General features: G+C 34.9%; 1 protein-coding gene across 7 annotated transcripts in view; it reads left to right on the forward strand.

Annotated features, from left to right (window-relative positions):
* The window catches only part of LOC115890988 (teneurin-m), a 572,779-nt gene extending 558,504 nt beyond the window's left edge, over positions 1-14,275 (forward strand). For 6 of the 7 annotated variants that reach the window (XM_030911367.1, XM_030911371.1, XM_030911372.1 and 3 more), the window contains 9 exons: positions 1,071-1,280; positions 2,124-2,459; positions 3,527-3,734; positions 5,854-5,880; positions 6,149-6,951; positions 7,009-7,258; positions 7,319-9,347; positions 10,370-12,130; positions 13,233-14,275. In XM_030911367.1, the coding sequence (XP_030767227.1) occupies positions 1,071-1,280; positions 2,124-2,459; positions 3,527-3,734; positions 5,854-5,880; positions 6,149-6,951; positions 7,009-7,258; positions 7,319-9,347; positions 10,370-12,130; positions 13,233-13,976 (6,368 nt within the window). In that variant the 3' untranslated portion in view covers positions 13,977-14,275. The remainder of the gene's footprint in view (positions 1-1,070; positions 1,281-2,123; positions 2,460-3,526; positions 3,735-5,853; positions 5,881-6,148; positions 6,952-7,008; positions 7,259-7,318; positions 9,348-10,369; positions 12,131-13,232) is intronic. The other variant, XM_030911368.1, reaches the window with a different exon arrangement.
* Positions 14,276-18,816: the final 4,541 nt, after the last annotated feature.

The raw sequence follows: 18,816 nt of genomic DNA on the forward strand, positions 1-18,816 counted from the left end.
GATGCTACGTCAGAAATTTTTATTCCGAATTTACTTTGAGCATATACAGAGAACAACAATAAGACGAAGTTTTTTGCCCGAACTTTGTAACATCCTGTAGGGCGCAGCAGAGGTAGTAGCTATTGCTAATTAAATCACATTGTAGCTTCATCTTTTGGGAGCATTTTGTTTTTTTAATCACCACATTATCTCTTTTTGTATTGGAGATATGCTGTTTTAAAACGAACGTCTCGGAAAAATGCTTCGTAGACAGAAAGTTGTACGTGTTAATAATCAAGGCGACATAGGCGAAAACGGATTTATGAGTATTTGCAATATGACAACAGCGACTGTCAAATTAAGAAATGCCATTATCTGTAACGGATGTTAATCGTATTTGCTGTCCTCCATTCGCGAACTTCAAGTTCCAGAGCTTTACGCCCTGGGCTACTCAGAACGGTTCTGAAAGGAGCTGTGCGCAATAGCCTAGTGCCCCCATATGGCGCGGAACAGTTCTGGCGTCTAGTGTCCAATCACCAGGCGATTGGACACTAGATACCTATTAGTCCCTTAAAATTTCTTTATTTTTCTTTTTAATTTTCATATTTTAGTTAGTTTTCAGATTAAACTTACCTACGTTCTGATGTTTGATTTGTTTTTAAAGTTTGATTTGTTTTTAAAGCAGCGTATTTCCAATACAAACAAAGATAATGTCGTGATTAAAAAAACAAAAGATGAGGCTACAATGTGATTTGATTTAGCAATAACTACTACAGCTGCTACACCCTACAGGGTGTTACAAAGTTCGGGCAAAAAACTTCATCTTATTGTTGTGCCCTGTATATGCTCAAAATAAATTCGGAATAAAAATTGCTGAAATAGCATCCGTTAAGAAGGAATTAATTTTCACCACTAAAACAGAAACCTTAAAATTTAAGATGTTATATTTTACTATTTATTTATATTTGATTCGATTATGAAAGGCTCTTTTATTTTTTGTTTAAAGGCTACTGCTTCTTTGACCATTTTTTCCAGAATTAAACTCTCCACAAAGGTATAGAAATAATGTAATTTTTATTGTTGTAATACAGCTGATTGTCCCCATCCCAACTGTTCGGGTCACGGGTACTGTGTCGATGGTACTTGTATCTGTAAAAAAGGATGGAAAGGTGCAGATTGTTCCCAGATGGACAAGGAAGCTCTTCAGTGTCTTCCAGACTGTTCCGGACATGGATCTTTTGATTTGGAATCGCAAACTTGTACCTGCGAACCACGATGGTCCGGAGAGGATTGTTCTAAAGGTATTATACGTTATATCAAATATATTAGAAGAATATATTGCTGGTACCGCATTTACACAATGAGTCGAAAGTGGAGCTAAAGAAAAGAAATAGGAATATCAATCTTGCATAAGTCTATCCTTTTCGTTCAACAGGATTTTCGTGCGCGCGCACCAAATAAGACGATCTGATTCAACGCCTACTTCATCGCTGAACGCTGTCACCTGCCCGCGCACTATTTTAAACTCTAAATATTAATAACTTATAATATATTATTTTTTGTTTAAATATGTCAGAGATTAAATTTAAATTGATATGTAAAGGTGCGAATAGTCAGACGCTAACTTGATTTACGTGGTAGATAGAAACTTAGAAAATTACTTCTATTGATTAGTGTGAAATAACTCAACTAATCGCGAAGTACTTATCACGCTTGCGTAATTCAAAGCTATTGAACGAAAAGGACCGACTTATGTGAATTTTGTATAGCTCCATCTCAAAAATTTGGCTTCAATTTCTATTCCTGACAAGCGATATAATGTAATATAACCTGCTGGCAAGCGAAACCTTGGGTCGGCGTTTACATGTATAAGAGTGAATCGCTATGGCAATCGAGTGAGTCGGAGAGAGCAAAAATACGAAGTATTTATTACATAACCACTTAATCTGACGCTAGACTCCATGCGCTTGGGAAAATACTTGCCTTCTATCTTTATTCAGTACATCTTATAAGTTAAGGGTGTTGACCATACTCTTCGTACACACGAAAATCGGTACCCAAAACCAGAAAAGCCAGCCCCTTCATAGAACTACAGTTTTTAGCGTAGTTTCAGAATATTTATAAAAACAGAAAACTTTTTTCAGAACTCTGCGATCTGGACTGCGGCAATCACGGTCATTGTGTCTCTGAAGCGTGCCAGTGCGACCCTGGATGGTCAGGAGAGTTCTGCAACCTAAAACAGTGCGATCCACGGTGCAACGAACACGGTCAGTGCAAAAACGGAACGTGCCTGTGCGTCACTGGCTGGAACGGAAAACACTGCACGATAGAGGGGTGTCCGAACAGCTGTTCTGCGCACGGTCAGTGCAGGTTCAATTCTGATAACGTTTGGGAGTGTAGGTGCGACAATGGATGGGATGGACCGGACTGTAGTTTGTTGTTGGAACAGAATTGTAATGATGGAAGGGACAATGACAAAGGTAAGCCTATTTTTATTGGTAGAAATTCAAATATAAGTAGAATTATTTAAATACTTTGGTAACTTTCTGAGTCGCTTAAGTATGGTGAGTCTGTCAGTTTTTCCTCTGCGAAAATTTCCGAAAAATTTTTTGCCTCTTTCTTTCGTCTGTAGTAGTGAAATCGAGGACTTGTGAAAAAATGTGAAAACTGACAATTTTACATTTCACATTTTTCAAGAAAAATTTCATGTTTGAAATTTGACTGAAATTTCTTGTCTGCTGGTGTATAGACCCATTACAATGTTGCCACCACCTACGTTACCCACATTCTGCATATTTATATATTTATAAGTTCACAGTTATTTTTAAGTTTTACAGATATACAAATTTGCTTAACGAACAAAAAATTCTTAACGTTTCGGAAAGTGTATCTTTCCGTCGTCGGAAGCAAAAAAATACAAAGATAAAAAAAATATTTAAATTCAACTATTCGAGAACACTTTAGTTTTTTAAAATAGATACGTCTACAAAAACCGTTGACGTTCTGTTAAAATGACATTATATCAAGTTAAACTTCAAAATTTACAATTACTACCTGATAACAATTACTTAATAAGGTAAAACCAAAAAATCCCAAACTTTCTGTATGATTATTTTTAATTTTTACGTATGTTATGTTTATTTATGTTTTGTTCTTTAAAATCAAAGAAGGCGATTGCCATACATTACTAACATCTACAGATGCATGAGCAATATATTTATTTTTATTAGATTGTATTAAAAAGCCTCTTTTATTTTTATTTTAGAGGCTATCGGTTCTTTCCTTATAATTTTGGCGTTATTAAAATTTATTCTGCGCCCTATGTCCCATGAATGCTGACAAATCTTAAATTTGTGATCTGTATAATTTTGTTTAGATTTATTTGACGCCTTCACGAAAATTGCAAAAATATCGAACACAAAAGAAAAATATGATTAAAGTAAATACGCTTTGCTATCGCGAGTGCTCCACTCGTTCTCCCGTTCTTTGTGCCCCGAAATTGAACGCCATTATCGATACCCTAACAGTCTCTGCGTTCGCTTTTTAGACGGATTAAGCGATTGCGAAGACCCCGAATGCTGCACCAGCCCCGCCTGCAAGAGCAGCCAATTGTGCGTGTCTTCGCCCAAGCCCATCGACATCCTGCTAAGAAAACAGCCTCCCGCGATAACGGCCTCGTTCTTCGAGAGGATGAAGTTCCTGATCGACGAGGGCAGCCTGCAGAATTACGCGCGCCAGGAGACTTTTAACGAGAGGTATGTGTATACACTTCCCCTAAGCCTAATGGTTCTTTTTATATATTGAGGGTGTTTTTGAATTATGCGGACGTCAAAACTTTACCAATAAAGTGTTCGTTTTATTTTGAGCCTTCGAATGAAAGAATTTAGGAAGGAATACCGTGCTGGCAACTGTTACTTTTGGTTCGGTATTTACATGTGTGGAAGTAAATCTCATAGGGATCTTATTAAGTCGGAGTGAGAGAAATGCGACGGTGTGCTGTTGCGTTGTTGCCGGTACGCCTTTTCCTATCAAGTAAAGTAAAATCACGATCGCAAACCGCTTATTTTTAAGACTTTTTTTCGAAAGGTAACTAGATAAAATCATTAGATATGTTTCTGAGCATCTGAAATGGAATTATAAGGATATCATTAGGGTATCCATTTTTTTTATAACGAGAAAACGTCAGTAATCGCGATAATTTAAAAACTCAACTTTTTTACACATTATACGCCGTAACTTAAGAACCACTTTAGATATTGAAGTTTTTTTTTATTTTAAAGATCGGATTATTTACAATATGTTTACATAAGAAAAATTCGGTAAGGTTGTTTGTTTTTTCATTCTAAAATTTAAACAACCCATCTATTTACTTTTAGTGCATAGCAGTTTTCAGCAATCGTATAACTTTTTTATTTATAAAAATTTTTGCATACTATCTGCGAAGAAGTTTTTGAAAAACTACAATCAATTAATTCTAATGGATTTCGAGATATCGATTTTTGACTTCAGAGTTCTAATAGCGCGACCACTGTCGAACACCAACTCAATTCCACTTAATTTTACCAAAAATGCAAGTGTTTCTAATTTGCACTTAAAAAAGTTCAAGCTATAGAAAAAATTACAACGACTCGTTAATAAATAAACAAATGAAGTATCACGAGACGTAATTAAATCGTGAAGCTGAACGCATGATGACCCTAGAACTTTAAGTACTGACAGAAGTACTAATAATTGGGTCAACCGGTCGACTGCGACAAATCTGTTTATCCCCTTCCACGTCTCTTAGCAATGTGCACAGTTTCTCGGTTTATTTCATACGTTTGGCTTGGTTCACTGTTGTTCACTGTTCCCTCTTTGTTCAGTACATTATAAACGCATTGTACTCTTCTTACATTCGGAAATCTCGACCCAAGACTAACCTTTGCCAGCCCTTAGTATAATGCTATCCATGTATCCATGCAAGATGGACGGAATCCATCCTTGACAGTTCTATTTGACGTTTCATTTGACTAAAAAATCACGTGACTAAAAGATTATTTGGTGCTCTATAGAAATAGTATTACTATTTTTTTGGACTAGTATTACTACGGATTTATTCCTTAGTCTTTTCTTTCAAACAAATTCAATAAAATATATTTTTAGTAATAAATAAAATATTTTGGTAAAGTTTTATCCGCTCAATTCGGAACACCTTATATATTCCACTCCCCTTATTGTTAATCCCTAACCCTCTAAAAGTGTCTGATTCAATACGATTTCGTGTTATCTATATATTATATATGTTCCTTGCAAAAATGATTAAGTATAGATGCATTGTTGTGCCCCAGTTGAAAACACATCCTATTGTTATTTCTATATACAGTATCTTCCTTTTTTACACTTCTTATATTGAATAGAATCATTCTTGATACCATTAACAGTAAGTAAATACAGTGAAATATAAAAAAAAATATATAAAAATTATATGATAGAAAATGAAATTTTTTAATGAATGAAATGTGTTTTTTAATGAGGGAAATAATGAAAATAATTTAATTTCAATTTTGCTCTATGTAATAGTGAATTGTGCTATTAAATTAAAATTCTAATTCCTTTGCCTATATCATCAACTATATTGCAGTTGAAATATCATCATAAAAATATCATCATCCTCTATGTATATGGAACTGGAATAGAACTAGAATTTGTATACTAGTTATTAATGTTCCTAGAAAACATAATTTGCAACGTTGTAATAATTAGACCGATATACGAATTCACAATTTAACTGTATTTACTTACGATCTTATGTCACCATTAGTTAAATAAAAGATCACAATCGGAATAGAAGAATTTGATCTAACAAATTGGCTTTTTTCTATTCTTGCTGCTCAGCGTTTTCTGGAATCATTTCAACACGAGGTAAGGCCCCACTATTCAAACCAAGAGAGCACTACAAGTAGAAAAAGAGAGTAGAATCTTAAGATGCATCTTACCGCTAGATGATAGTATGAAGATTGGGCCATCAAAAATTTTGCCTGCTAGTTTTTCTTTTGTGTTTATTTTCCGTCAATTTTACCCATTGTGATTGTGACTTTTGATTTTTGCTTTGTATGGACTTAGATAGTTTAGTAGAAATCTTAAACACATCTACTTGATCCGGATAGTAATTAACTGGTATATTTTTCAGCCGATCTGCTGTCGTACGGGGTCGGGTAGTGACCCAAATGGGCATAGGACTCATGGGAGTCCGTGTAAGTACCAGCACACCACTTGAAGGCTTCACATTAACCAGAGACGACGGATGGTTTGATCTTTTGGTGAACGGAGGTGGTGCTGTAACATTACAATTCGGAAGATCACCCTTCAGACCACAAAGTTACATTGTATTTGTACCATGGAACGAAGTTGTTATCATAGACAACGTTATCATGACACTTGGTGAAGAAAAATCGATAATCTCCATACCACAACCTTGCGGGACTCATGACTATGACACCATGAAACCCGTGGTCCTTGCAACATGGAAGCACGGATTCCAAGGAGCCTGTCCCGATAAGAGTGCCATATTAACTGAATCCCAAGTAATACAAGAAAGTCTAGGCATTCCTGGTACAGGTCTGCATCTGGTATATCACAGTTCACGTGCCGCAGGGTATCTTTCAACTATTCAACTTCAATTGACACCTGATGTTATTCCTCCCACTCTCAAACTGATCCATCTTAGAATCACCATAGAAGGAATTTTGTTTGAGAAGGTTTTCGAGGCTGATCCTCACATCAAGTTTACTTACGCATGGAATCGTCTAAATGTCTATAAACAGAGAGTTTATGGAGTCACTACAGCTATAGTGAAAGTGGGATATCAATATAGTGACTGCAAGGATATTATTTGGGACGTACAGACCACGAAACTTAGTGGTCACGACATGAGCATATCTGATGTAGGAGGATGGAATTTGGATATTCATCACAGATATAATTTCCATGAAGGTAAGCACTGCTCTATAAAATACTTCAACTTAAATACATATATTATTATTATTTCAGGAATATTACAAAAGGGGGATGGTTCAAATATTTACCTCAAACACAAACCTAGGGTTATTCTTACCGCTATGGGTGATGGACATCAAAGACCACTAGACTGTATGGATTGTGAGGGTCAAGCATCTAGGCAACGACTGCTAGCTCCTGTTGCTTTGGCAAGTGACAGAGATGGTTCACTGTTTGTTGGGGACTTTAATTTGATCAGGAAGATTCAAACTGATGGAATTGTCAGGACTGTAGTAAGATTAAAGTAAGAAATATTTATTCTAACTTGCTAGCACTTTAACACTAACAACGCTTCAATTTTCAGTGCTACCAGGGTTTCCTACCGCTACCATATGTCTCTAAGCCCAATGGACGGAACTCTATACATCTCCGATCCAGAATCTCACCAAATCATTAAAGTCCGAAACACAGAAGACTACAGTGACCCAGATCACAACTGGGAAACGGTTGTAGGGTCTGGAGAAAGATGTCTTCCTGGAGACGAGGCGCATTGTGGAGATGGTGCTCTTGCCAGAGATGCCAAACTTGCTTACCCCAAAGGGGTAGCTGTATCAAACGATAACGTACTGTATTTCGCTGATGGTACCAATATTCGAATGGTGGATAGAGATGGAATTGTAACAACAGTTATAGGAAATCACATGCATAAATCTCATTGGAAGCCTCTTCCTTGCGAAGGCACCTTGAATATCGAGGAGGTTCACTTACGTTGGCCTACAGAGCTCGCCATAAATCCTCTGGATAACACTCTCCATATTATCGACGATCATATGATACTTCAATTGACGCTTGACGGTAGAGTCAAAGTGATTGCAGGAAGACCTCTTCACTGTGCTTCACCTCTGTTAGGATACGATATCGAACTAGCCACTCATGCTACACTTGTTATGCCTCAAAGCATAGCTTTCAGTTCTGCCGGTGATCTATACGTTGCAGAAAGTGATTCGCAAAGAATAAATAGGGTTAGAGTAATCGGAACCGATGGAAAAATCTCTTTATATGCCGGTGCTGAATCGAAATGTAACTGTTTGGACAGAGGATGTGACTGCTTCGAAGCCGACCATTACTTAGCCAGCAGTTCGAAATTTAACACCATCTCAGCTGTCAGTGTCAGCCCTGATGGACACGTGCACATCGGTGACCAAGCAAACTACCGAATCAGATCGGTGATGGCCAGTATTCCCGACTCGAGCATTTCTAGAGAATACGAAATATATTCGCCGGAAACTCAACAGATTTACATCTTTAACAGATTTGGTCAGCATATAGCAACTAAAAACATACTCACCGGAGAAACAAGTTATGTTTTTACGTACAATGTTAACACTAGCAACGGTAAACTGAGCACTGTCACAGATGCGGCTGGGAACAAGGTATTTTTGCTTAGAGATTATTCAAGTCAAGTGAACTCAATCGAAAACACGAAAGGCCAAAAATGCAGGTTGCGCATGTCTAGGATGAGAATGCTTCACGAACTCAGCACTCCTGACAATTACAATGTTACTTTTGACTATCACGGACCTACGGGGCTACTTAAAACCAAAATTGACAGCAGTGGAAGGAGTTACGTGTATAATTACGACGAATTTGGAAGACTGACATCTGCAGTCACGCCAACAGGAAAGGTCATTAACCTCTCCTTTGATTTAAGTCTGAAAGGTGCTACTGTAAAAGTTAATGAAAACGATGACAGGCATATTTCTATGTTAATCAAAGGTCCCACAGTATCAACCAGGATTGACGACACTGAGAATAAGATAATACTCTATCCAGATGGAGGAGTGACAAGTTTGACACCTTGGTCTCACAGTATCACCACAGATTCTGTTCCATACAACGTCCTAGCAGATAAAGAACCTCTTTTGGGTGAAAGTTACCCAATTCCTGCCAAACAACGCACTGAGCTTGGTGGTGATTTAGCTAATAGATTCGAATGGAGGTACTACGTTCGACCTAACCAAAACGCAAAGGGCAACAAGAACATTCCTAGGGCAATATCCAAGGTTGGCAAGAAATTGCGGGTGAACGGGGAGAATATTCTCAGCATGGAATATGACAGGGAAACGGCATCTATCAGTGTGTTTATGGATGACAAGATTGAACTGCTTAACGTCACGTATGACAGGTCATCTAGGCCGATAAAGTGGGGATCTAAGAACGGTATTTTTGCTGAAGTTGAGCTGGAATATGACAGATTCAGTAGGTTGAGCAGCTGGAAATGGGGAGAACTTAGCGAGACTTATGGATTTGATAGAGCTGGTCGTTTGTACGAGATAAAGTATGCCGATGGATCTTCGCTGCAGTATGCTTTTAAGGATATGTTCAGTAGTTTGGTAAGTACCAATAAACTAACACAGAATTTATTACTGTTATCTTGTTTTGGCGTAAAATTAAGAAATAAACATTTTTGTGGTAAAAACAACTGTCTCATCAAAATGATATTGTTTTTTCTTATTTATTCTTTCAAACATCATGTCTCACTGCATATTCTCTCCATTTTATTCTAAATTTGATAGTATTCTTTCTAGAGGGATAAATTACATGACAATGTATACAGGGTGGTCCGAACTGTATTCCGGAAACTGCGCCAGCATATTCTGTAGATAAAAATAAGTAAAAAAGTTCGTATAAATGTATGTTCTAAAATGCCTCGTTTCGGAGATACAGGGTGTAGAAGTTTCATTTTTATTTCGATTTTTTCCAAATAATTTCTGAAGTAACGTCAATATTTGGATGAAAATTGGTGCCTGGGAGTTTTTTGTCATGAGAAATTTGATTTTGTTGTCAAGATGACTCCTAAATTTTTGTCCGTACCTGTATAAAACAACTGAGTGAAAAAATATACATTTACGACGTTTTTTACGTGAAAAACGTCTCTTGGTAAAAATCGCTACAAGTAACCGTTCTCAAGATATTAGAAAATAAATAAATAAATAATAAATTAATGAACTTTTTATTTTTTTAAATTAATCACAAATTTTTCTTCAAAAAAATGATGATAAAATAGTTTCTGTTAAACTTTTGGTACAAAAAAATTTCAAATTTATAATTTCACGCCATATTGACATCAAAATCAAGACACTAGAGACTCTACTCCACTAGACACTAATTTTCATCCAAATATCGATATTAGTTCAGACATTATTTGGAAAAAATCGATATAAAAATAAAACTTCTACACCCTGTATCTCCAAAACTAAGCATTTTAGGACATACATTTATACGAACTTCTTTACTTATTTTTACCTGCAGAACGTGCTGCCGAAGTTTTCGGAATACAATTAGGACCACCCTGTATATTCAACATTTTATTTAGGGATAGAGATTATTTTAATATTATATATTCCTTTTTTAGCCATTAAAAGTAACAACACCCAGAGGCTCAGACTATCTTCTCCAATATGACGATTCCGGAGCTTTACAATCACTAACAACACCAAGAGGCCATATTCACACCTTTTCACTGCAAACATCTCTAGGTTTCTTCAAATACCAATACTTCTCACCAATGAACCGACATCCCTACGAAATAATGTACAACGACGACGGTCAGATTCTTTCCAAGATCTTCCCTCACCAATCAGCTCGAGTTTCTTACGTTTACGACTCCTCAGGAAGACTAGAAACTACTTTGGCCGGTATGAGCTCAACACATTACACATACCACGATATTCTAGGATTGATAAAGAACGTAGAAATTATAGAACCAAACTTCGAGCTGAAACAGGAATTTAAATATCACTCAGGTGTCTTGAAAGACGAAAAATTAAAGTTCAATGTCAAAAGTGGTCTGGATAATGCACATTACAAGTATCAGTACGATGGAAATGCAAGATTGTCCAGCATAGACGTTGATATCAACGGAAAAGAGCTTCCACAGTTGAGGTTGAAGTACAATCAGAATTTGGGAGTCCTGGAAAATATCAGTGACTTAAGGATATACAGAAATACATTCAACAGATCTGTTATGCAAGACACGAGTAAACAATTCTTTAGTATCACAGATTACGATAATCATGGTAGATTAAAATCCATATTGATCAACATAAAATCATTTGATGTGTTCAGATTGGAGCTGGAGTACGATTTTAGGAACAGGATCAAGCAACAGAAGATTTTAGTTAGGAGAACTCAGTTTATGGACAGGATCCTCTATAACTCTGATGGCCATGTCTTAGAAGTCCTTGGTACAAGTAACTGGAAATACGTCTATGATGAAAATGGTAACATCCAAGCTATAATAAAAGAAAAAGAGAAGGTCACTCTGGGTTATGATAGTGGAGATCGCGTAGTTCAATATGGAGATGTCGAATTTAACAGCTATGATAACTGTGGCTTTGTAGTCAGAAGAGGCGAACAAAAATACCGTTTCAATCCGAAAGGACAGTTAATCCATGTCTTTGAAAGAGAGAAATTCCAAGCCTGGTACTTCTATGACGACAAAAACAGACTGGTAGCATCGAACGACGACAAGGGAAATGTCACTCAGTACTTCTATTCAAACCCTACCACTCCAGATTTAATTACTCACCTACACTTTCCTAAAGCTGGTAGAACATTCAGATTACTCTACGACACGCGTGATGTTCTCATCACTGTGGAAACCTTGGAGCAACGGTTCTACGTTGCCTCTGATCAAAACGGATCCCCATTGGCTTTGTTTGATATCAACGGAAACCTTATTAAAGAAATCAGACGAACGCCATTCGGAAACATTATTTTAGACACAAATCCAGACTTCTATCTGCCTGTAGACTTCCACGGAGGAATATACGACCCAAACACTAAACTAGTGTACATTAACAAGAGATTCTATGACCCGGTGGTTGGACAGTGGGTCACGCCATCTTGGGAGAAGCTAGCTACAAAATTGACGACACCAACGGATATATTTATCTACAGGTTTTTGAATAATGATCCTATTAATGCTAGGTTCAGTTCGAATTACATGACAGACTTGAAGAGTTGGCTGCAGTTGTATGGATACGATATTGGAAAGATGTTAGGGTCTGAATACTTAGGAAAAATGATTTATAGGCCTCAAGCTACGGTAACTTCACCTCAGCTGGCTCCTGATTTTGGTATCATGTCCGGACTCAAGTGTATTGTAGATAAGGTATGTTAAAAACAATACGGTAGTTGCAAAACATTTTCCGATGCACGTCATCAATCATATCGAAATTGACACTAAAGCCTATAAACGTGACTAAATCAAATTTTTGCAAAAATGTTTAAATTTGTTGTATAATTTAAGATAGCGAGCAGCTCTTCATTTTATTTTATAGAGCAAATCAGGTTGTAGGCTGCAAAAGTTAGTTTAAACCAAATTTTACTAACGTTCTGTCGGTCACATTGCGCCGGGCTCAGCACCATTGTCATTATTTTGTAAAATATCGTATTGTTGAATAATATTGAATCTTTAGGAGTAATTCTCATTTTTTGTATTTTCATATTCTTTTTTTAAAAATCGTACTTTTAAGCACAAACAGTTCTATTAAGAACTAAATTTTCGAGTTTTTGTATTGCATTTCTTGAAATTGTGTGTTGAAAATATGCCGACGCATTTAACAGTCGAAGTTAAATGCAAAGAGCTTGTAGCTTCCCTAATAAACTATTTTGAACCAGAACTTGATAATAAAGGTCCTTTTTTTATCCTTGATTCCAGTCAGAGAAGTAAGTTGATTGGTAAGCACATTATACCACTTTCAAAGTTATTTTTAGTAAACGTTAGTGTTTAGTAAATTTTGTGATTATTAGTTAGCGCATTAATGATACCCTCTTACTTGATATTAGTGATATTACTACTTGTGGTGCTGTAATATGTACATCGATAAATAAATAAATAACCTATAATAACGCTTGGAATAATCTTTATGATGGACTAGTTTTTGCCAATATGTAATAAGTAAAATAAGCTATACAACAAATAAATCAAATAATTTTCTAAAATATTAATTATTAAACTAAAAATATAACGTAAAAATATTTAAAAAATTATATAATAAATATATTGTTTCCCAATTTTACATAAGATTCATCTCATAAATCCATCACAATCTGGCAGCACTGACGCCATCATCGCTTATCACTCAAAGATGATCACGTACATCGGAAATTGTTTTGCGATTACCGAAGTTACTATTTAATGATAATAGAACATACAGTTTTGTTCTGGTTGCTTAATATTTGAAATTTGAATGAAATTACTTTTATTCCAGATCAATGAGAAATTCACGGACATCAGTTTCGTGCCGAAACCTCTTCTCAAGAAAGAACCCAAAACCAGGAACCTCCTGCCCAGGGTCGCCTTCCGAAAATCAGTTTTTGGTGAAGGCGTCCTCATATCCAGAGTAGCTACGCGAGCCCTAGTCAGCGTGGTAGATGGCGTCAACGGCGTTGTTCAAGATGTTGTCACTTCCGTCTTCAACAACTCCTTTTTCCTTGATCTCCAATTTAGTATCCATGACCAAGATTACTTCTATTTTGTCAAGGATAACGTACTGAAAATTCGCGACGACTTGGAGGAATTGCGAAGGCTCGGAGGAATGTTCAACGTTTCTACCCACGAAGTGACAGAACACGGGTCTTCTACGCCAGTGAAGGAGTTGAGACTTCACAACCCCGATGCAGTGGTGATAATAAAATACGGAGCGGACCCTAAACAGGAAACGCACAAAATTTTGAGACACGCACACAAAAGAGCAATTGAAAGAGCCTGGGAGATCGAAAAACAGTTGATAGCTGCTGGGTTCCAAGGCCGAGGCGATTGGAGCGAAGAAGAAATGGAAGAACTCGTATCACACGGTGACGTAGATGGATACGAAGGTATAGACATCCACAGTATTCACAAGTACCCTCAACTAGCTGATGATCCGGGTAACGTAGCCTTCCAGAGGGACTCGAAACGGAAAAGAAGAAAGAGTGGGACGCGTAAAAGCCGGGTACACCGGCACGATTCTTAATCTTCCGTGATAAAAGTACAGTAAAGAGATATTTTTATGTGCCATATAAGTTCGTATAAAGTCCTAGTCGTTCGCGTAGAGACAGAATAAGAAAGGAAATTATTTTTTTGAGACACGATGTGTGTGTCGTTGTTCGGGCACGGCCACAATAAAATTTTAAAACGGAATATTGGAACAGCTAGAAATACTCTGTTATGTCTACAGTCTATATCAAATGTGTTTTTATTGTTTTGAAACCCTGGTTAAAAATAACACGATTAAATGATAATGGCTTGAATAAAAAAGCAAAATTTACACAAAAAAGACGCAAAGTTTAACATTGTTATTTATCGAGGAAGCGAGAACATTTTTGCGACGTGTTCGATAAAGTCTGTTCTGTCATCGTTCATCGTTACGTCATCATTATTTGTCAAATATGAATTTTAGAATGTGTCTGAGATCAGTTCATATTGTTTAGAAAATTTTAAGCACGTTCCTATTAGTCTAAGAGCTAGCAACGTTCTCGAGAAAGTATTTTAAGACGTCTGGCTCTTTGATATATCTTTTACTATGCTCTCTGGAACAACATGCGGCCCGTCTGGCTGCCGATACCCGTTGCGTTCACTACTGCGCTTCGGAAGATGATCCTATATTTTTTTATTAATTTAGTCCTATAAATTCTAGTATTGAATATAAATCGAACATGCCTCCATAGCGCAGTGCGTAGAGTTTCCAACCACGAACCGATGATTCAGAGTTCAAATCCTGATCAGGGCAAAGACTTTTTTATTTTATTTTCGTTTATATTCTGATAGTAAAGTATTAAATAAATCTGGTGATTCAAAAGAAGCAAATATTTAATACTTTACTATCAGAATATAAACGAAAATAAAATAAAAAAGTCTTTGTCCTGACCCGGATTCGAACTCTGAATCATCGGTTCGTGGTCGGAAACTCTACGCACTGCGCTATTGAGACATGTCCGATTTATATTCAATACTAGAATTTAAAGGACTAATAAAAATATAGGATCTTTTTCAATGAGCAGTAGGGAATGCAACGTTTGCCGGCAGCCAGACGGGCCGCATGCTGTTCTAGAGAGCATAGTAAAAGAAATATCAAAGAGCCAGACGTCTTAAAATAAATTTTCCGACGTGGCTAGCTCTCGTACTATATATTATTGGTTGAATTTATAACTCCAAATCAAATGACAATGGGTATTACTAAAAAAAATACGCAGTAATTTACGAAATGCCGTAATGACATCACCAATCTCTTTCATCTGGTTGGCAAGTGATTGAAAGAGTTCGACAATATATGACGTGACGTTGAACGATAGCTGTACATTCATAGAACTCACATTTTATGTGGACTCTACGCATTACAGTTTAAAAAAAACAGTCCAAAACCTAGCGAGATATCCAGTAATTTCCGTAAAAAAAGCAATCAAAAGAAGGCCTACCACGAATAAAAATAATAATAATAAAAACTGAAAAAAACATCACATATTGTTTTCCTACAGGGTAGCCTACGTAGGCTCTATAGTAATGAAATCGCTAAAATTACTAGTTCATTCTCTCTGACTATATAAATATTAGTTAAGGCATTATAAGCGTACTTGTACATAATAAAGAGCTTTTTTATATGGAAATATATAATTAGAGAATCAATATGGTTAGGATAGAAATATTGCGATGGGTCTCCGATCAATTTTCGTGTTGCATCTTGTCAAATAATTTAAATTTGTCTTAAATTGTATGATATAAAGGTTATTTTTCCAAGAAAATCAATTTAAAAGAACAGTAATACATCATTTCTGGTAAAGTCAAAAATATTTCACTCAAAACTCTTGTTTTAACTTATGTGTTCTACCAAGATGCGACACTTGACTGATGAAAAATTCTTGACACTGAAGGTAGATGAAGCAACTTAGAAAAATTGGGCTTATAACAAAAAAAATTTAGACCACCAACAATATTTTTTCTTATAATAATATATTTTTAGTCATATTTTTACTCGTACTTAACTATCCATCGTTATAAGCGCAATTTTTGCCTCATTGACTATTCCAATCAAGTAGACTTAGTTGTATATAATACTTTTTATATAAAATGTAACGATGCTTATGTCTCCACTTGTAGAATCTCAAACATCGAGTAAAAACACTATAGAGATGACTTGTTTTAACGTGTCCTACCTCTATTACTTTTTACTCAATAGTCTAAAACCGACTGTCAAAAAATTATGATACATGTATCATTAGAATAGCTTGTATAGAATCTCCATATGGTTTTTCTTCTAAAGTTTTTTACATCTTGTAGATAGCCGGTACGTATTAGGGCCAACCGTTTTCATAGAAACACGAAGAAAAAATGTTAAGCAATAATGTGACTCCTTTGTTTCTTAAAATGTTCACTGAAATTGTTTTTTTTTACTTGTGAACTTTTTTAGATACTTGAAATCAATGGGAAAACAGTGTCTAGTCTAAAAAAAATTTTCAATCGTCAAATGAAAGATTTATTAAAACTCTTTGTCACTTTAATTCAAGAAGAAATTATTTTTATTTAAAGTGTTATAAAAAATATTTTTATAACACTTTAAATAAATTTAAGATGTGGTTTTAGTTATTTTTTATACAAGACGATAAAATGGTATTTTATCGTCGACCGAAAAGATTCGGGATGTATAAAACAATATTTTTTTCCAGAGCGAGTTACGTTTTACAAAATATTCAGAAATTATTATTTCAAGGAATTTATTACGAGTAGAAAAAATATTATACTGGGTTGGCGTTGGTTTTTATGTAATTTGACAAATAAATAAAGCTGTCTCTTTAGTTGTCAGTTTTGAGTGAATATTTTTTATAAAAAATATATTTTTTTTCATAGCAACTGTTACAATTGCCTTATATCTATCAAAAATAGTAGATAAAATAGTACTTTAACCGCAAGGGTAGATTAAATGATACTTTAACAGCGGGGAGGTTAAAAACTTTATTTCTTCTCGCACGGTTTTTAATTGATTCCATTTTTGAAAGTTTTTGTATACCTTTTCATAAGTTATTCGGGATTTAAATGGAAGTAGTTTGGGTATGGCGTTTGTCGCCTCAGCCTGAATATCTGTTGGTAATTTACTTATTTCGTTTTGAGCCATTTCTGGCTCCAATTCAATCAGCAATCGACACGAAAGAGAATTAAAAAATATTGACTCAAAACTAACAACTAGAGACAGCTTTATTTATTTGTCAAATTACATAGAAACCAACGCCAACCCAGCACAATATTTTTTCTACTCGTAATAAATTCCTTGAAATAATAATTTCTGAATATTTTTTAAAACGTAACTAGCTATGGAAAAATATTGTTTTATACACGACGATAAAATTGCATTATGGTCTTGTATAAAAAATAACTATTATATTTATAAATTTTCTTTTTCTCTCGTTAATGTTCTTTTGTATAAAATCTTTCATTTCGACAAATGGCATAAATCTGTCAAAGCTCTCTAGTTTATAGTTAGGTACTGAAGTACTGCTGTTGTAATGATATAAAAATGGATCTGATCAATTTATATTTTGCTTATTTTGTATAATAATAAGAAAAACGATAAGTGGTTAGGCAAAGCGACTTTTTTTAAAATAAAAAAATAAAGCCAAATATGGTTATAGTGATATTTTTTCAGAAAAGGAAAAAAATTGTAATATTATTATGACTAATACTAAAAGCAATACGTTTCTATAAGTTGATTAATTATTTTTAAAATTAATAAAAAAAAGAATGAAGAATGCTAAATCATACTAAATAATCGTGCAATTCTATTATTGAGGGTTTATTTGTTAGCCCTGAAGAATTGGGTTATAAAAAGACACAATCAAGATCGAGATGATAGACCATTAAATTGTGAAAATATTCATGAAAATACTTTATCTATGTATATATTTCATTGTGTATATTGTTTTTATATGTAAATATATTTTGTTTAATTCAGTAATAAATAATCGTTTACTAAATAGCAATGTTTTGTTACTTACCTTTCTAAAAATTTAGAGTTTTTCTTTGATATGACAATATCCAGCTTGCAAACACTAAATTGTATTTATAGTATTTCTTGTTTATTTTTTTTTATGAAGCGTGTAAAAATCTAGAATATTCAGATTTTGAATTATAGTGAGACTATGCAGAATTTTAGCCTTCATAAATATTTGTATAATGTTTTGTATAATTATTTGTATAATGTTTTGTATTCTCTTTTGTTTGTTTGTTTGTTTACTTTATCTTTGTCTACAAATTGTAACATTTTTTGACAATAACGGCATTTATTTAAATATACTAATGAAATATGCCCCCACACTAAAAACATCAAAAATAGTGGAACAATTTTTCACTAGTAAAAAATGTGTTTATTAAAGTGTTTATTTAAGTTTGATGCCCTCTAATGGACAAACAAAGCACTTTTATATAGAGGTAAATTTCCCAATGAACGTATTTTGATTCCAAAAATACGCAGTAGTTCTGTCCACGGAAGATTAGGACATCCTGTATACCGAGTGCGTCTCAAAAGTGGCTCAATCCTATAACTTTTATTTTTTCCACTAAAAAAATGAGATTTGGTATATTAGTACATGACATAAATTAGAATTGATTGGCGTATTCAATTGTTTTTGCTCACTCCCTGTTTCACCAGAAATGACTACAACCTTTGATTTATAAATTTCTCTTATTTGATAGAAAATGACACTCTGAATAGAATGATATACCGGGTGCGTCTCAAAAGTGGCTCACCCCTATGACTTTTTTATTTTTTTAGTTAAAAAACGAGATTTGGTATGTTAGTATATGACATAAATTAGGATTGGTTGACG

This window comes from Sitophilus oryzae, unplaced genomic scaffold (genome assembly GCF_002938485.1).
Source record: "Sitophilus oryzae breed Bouriz unplaced genomic scaffold, Soryzae_2.0 scaffold_942_pilon_pilon, whole genome shotgun sequence".
In the NCBI taxonomy this organism is placed as follows: domain Eukaryota; kingdom Metazoa; phylum Arthropoda; class Insecta; order Coleoptera; family Curculionidae; genus Sitophilus; species Sitophilus oryzae.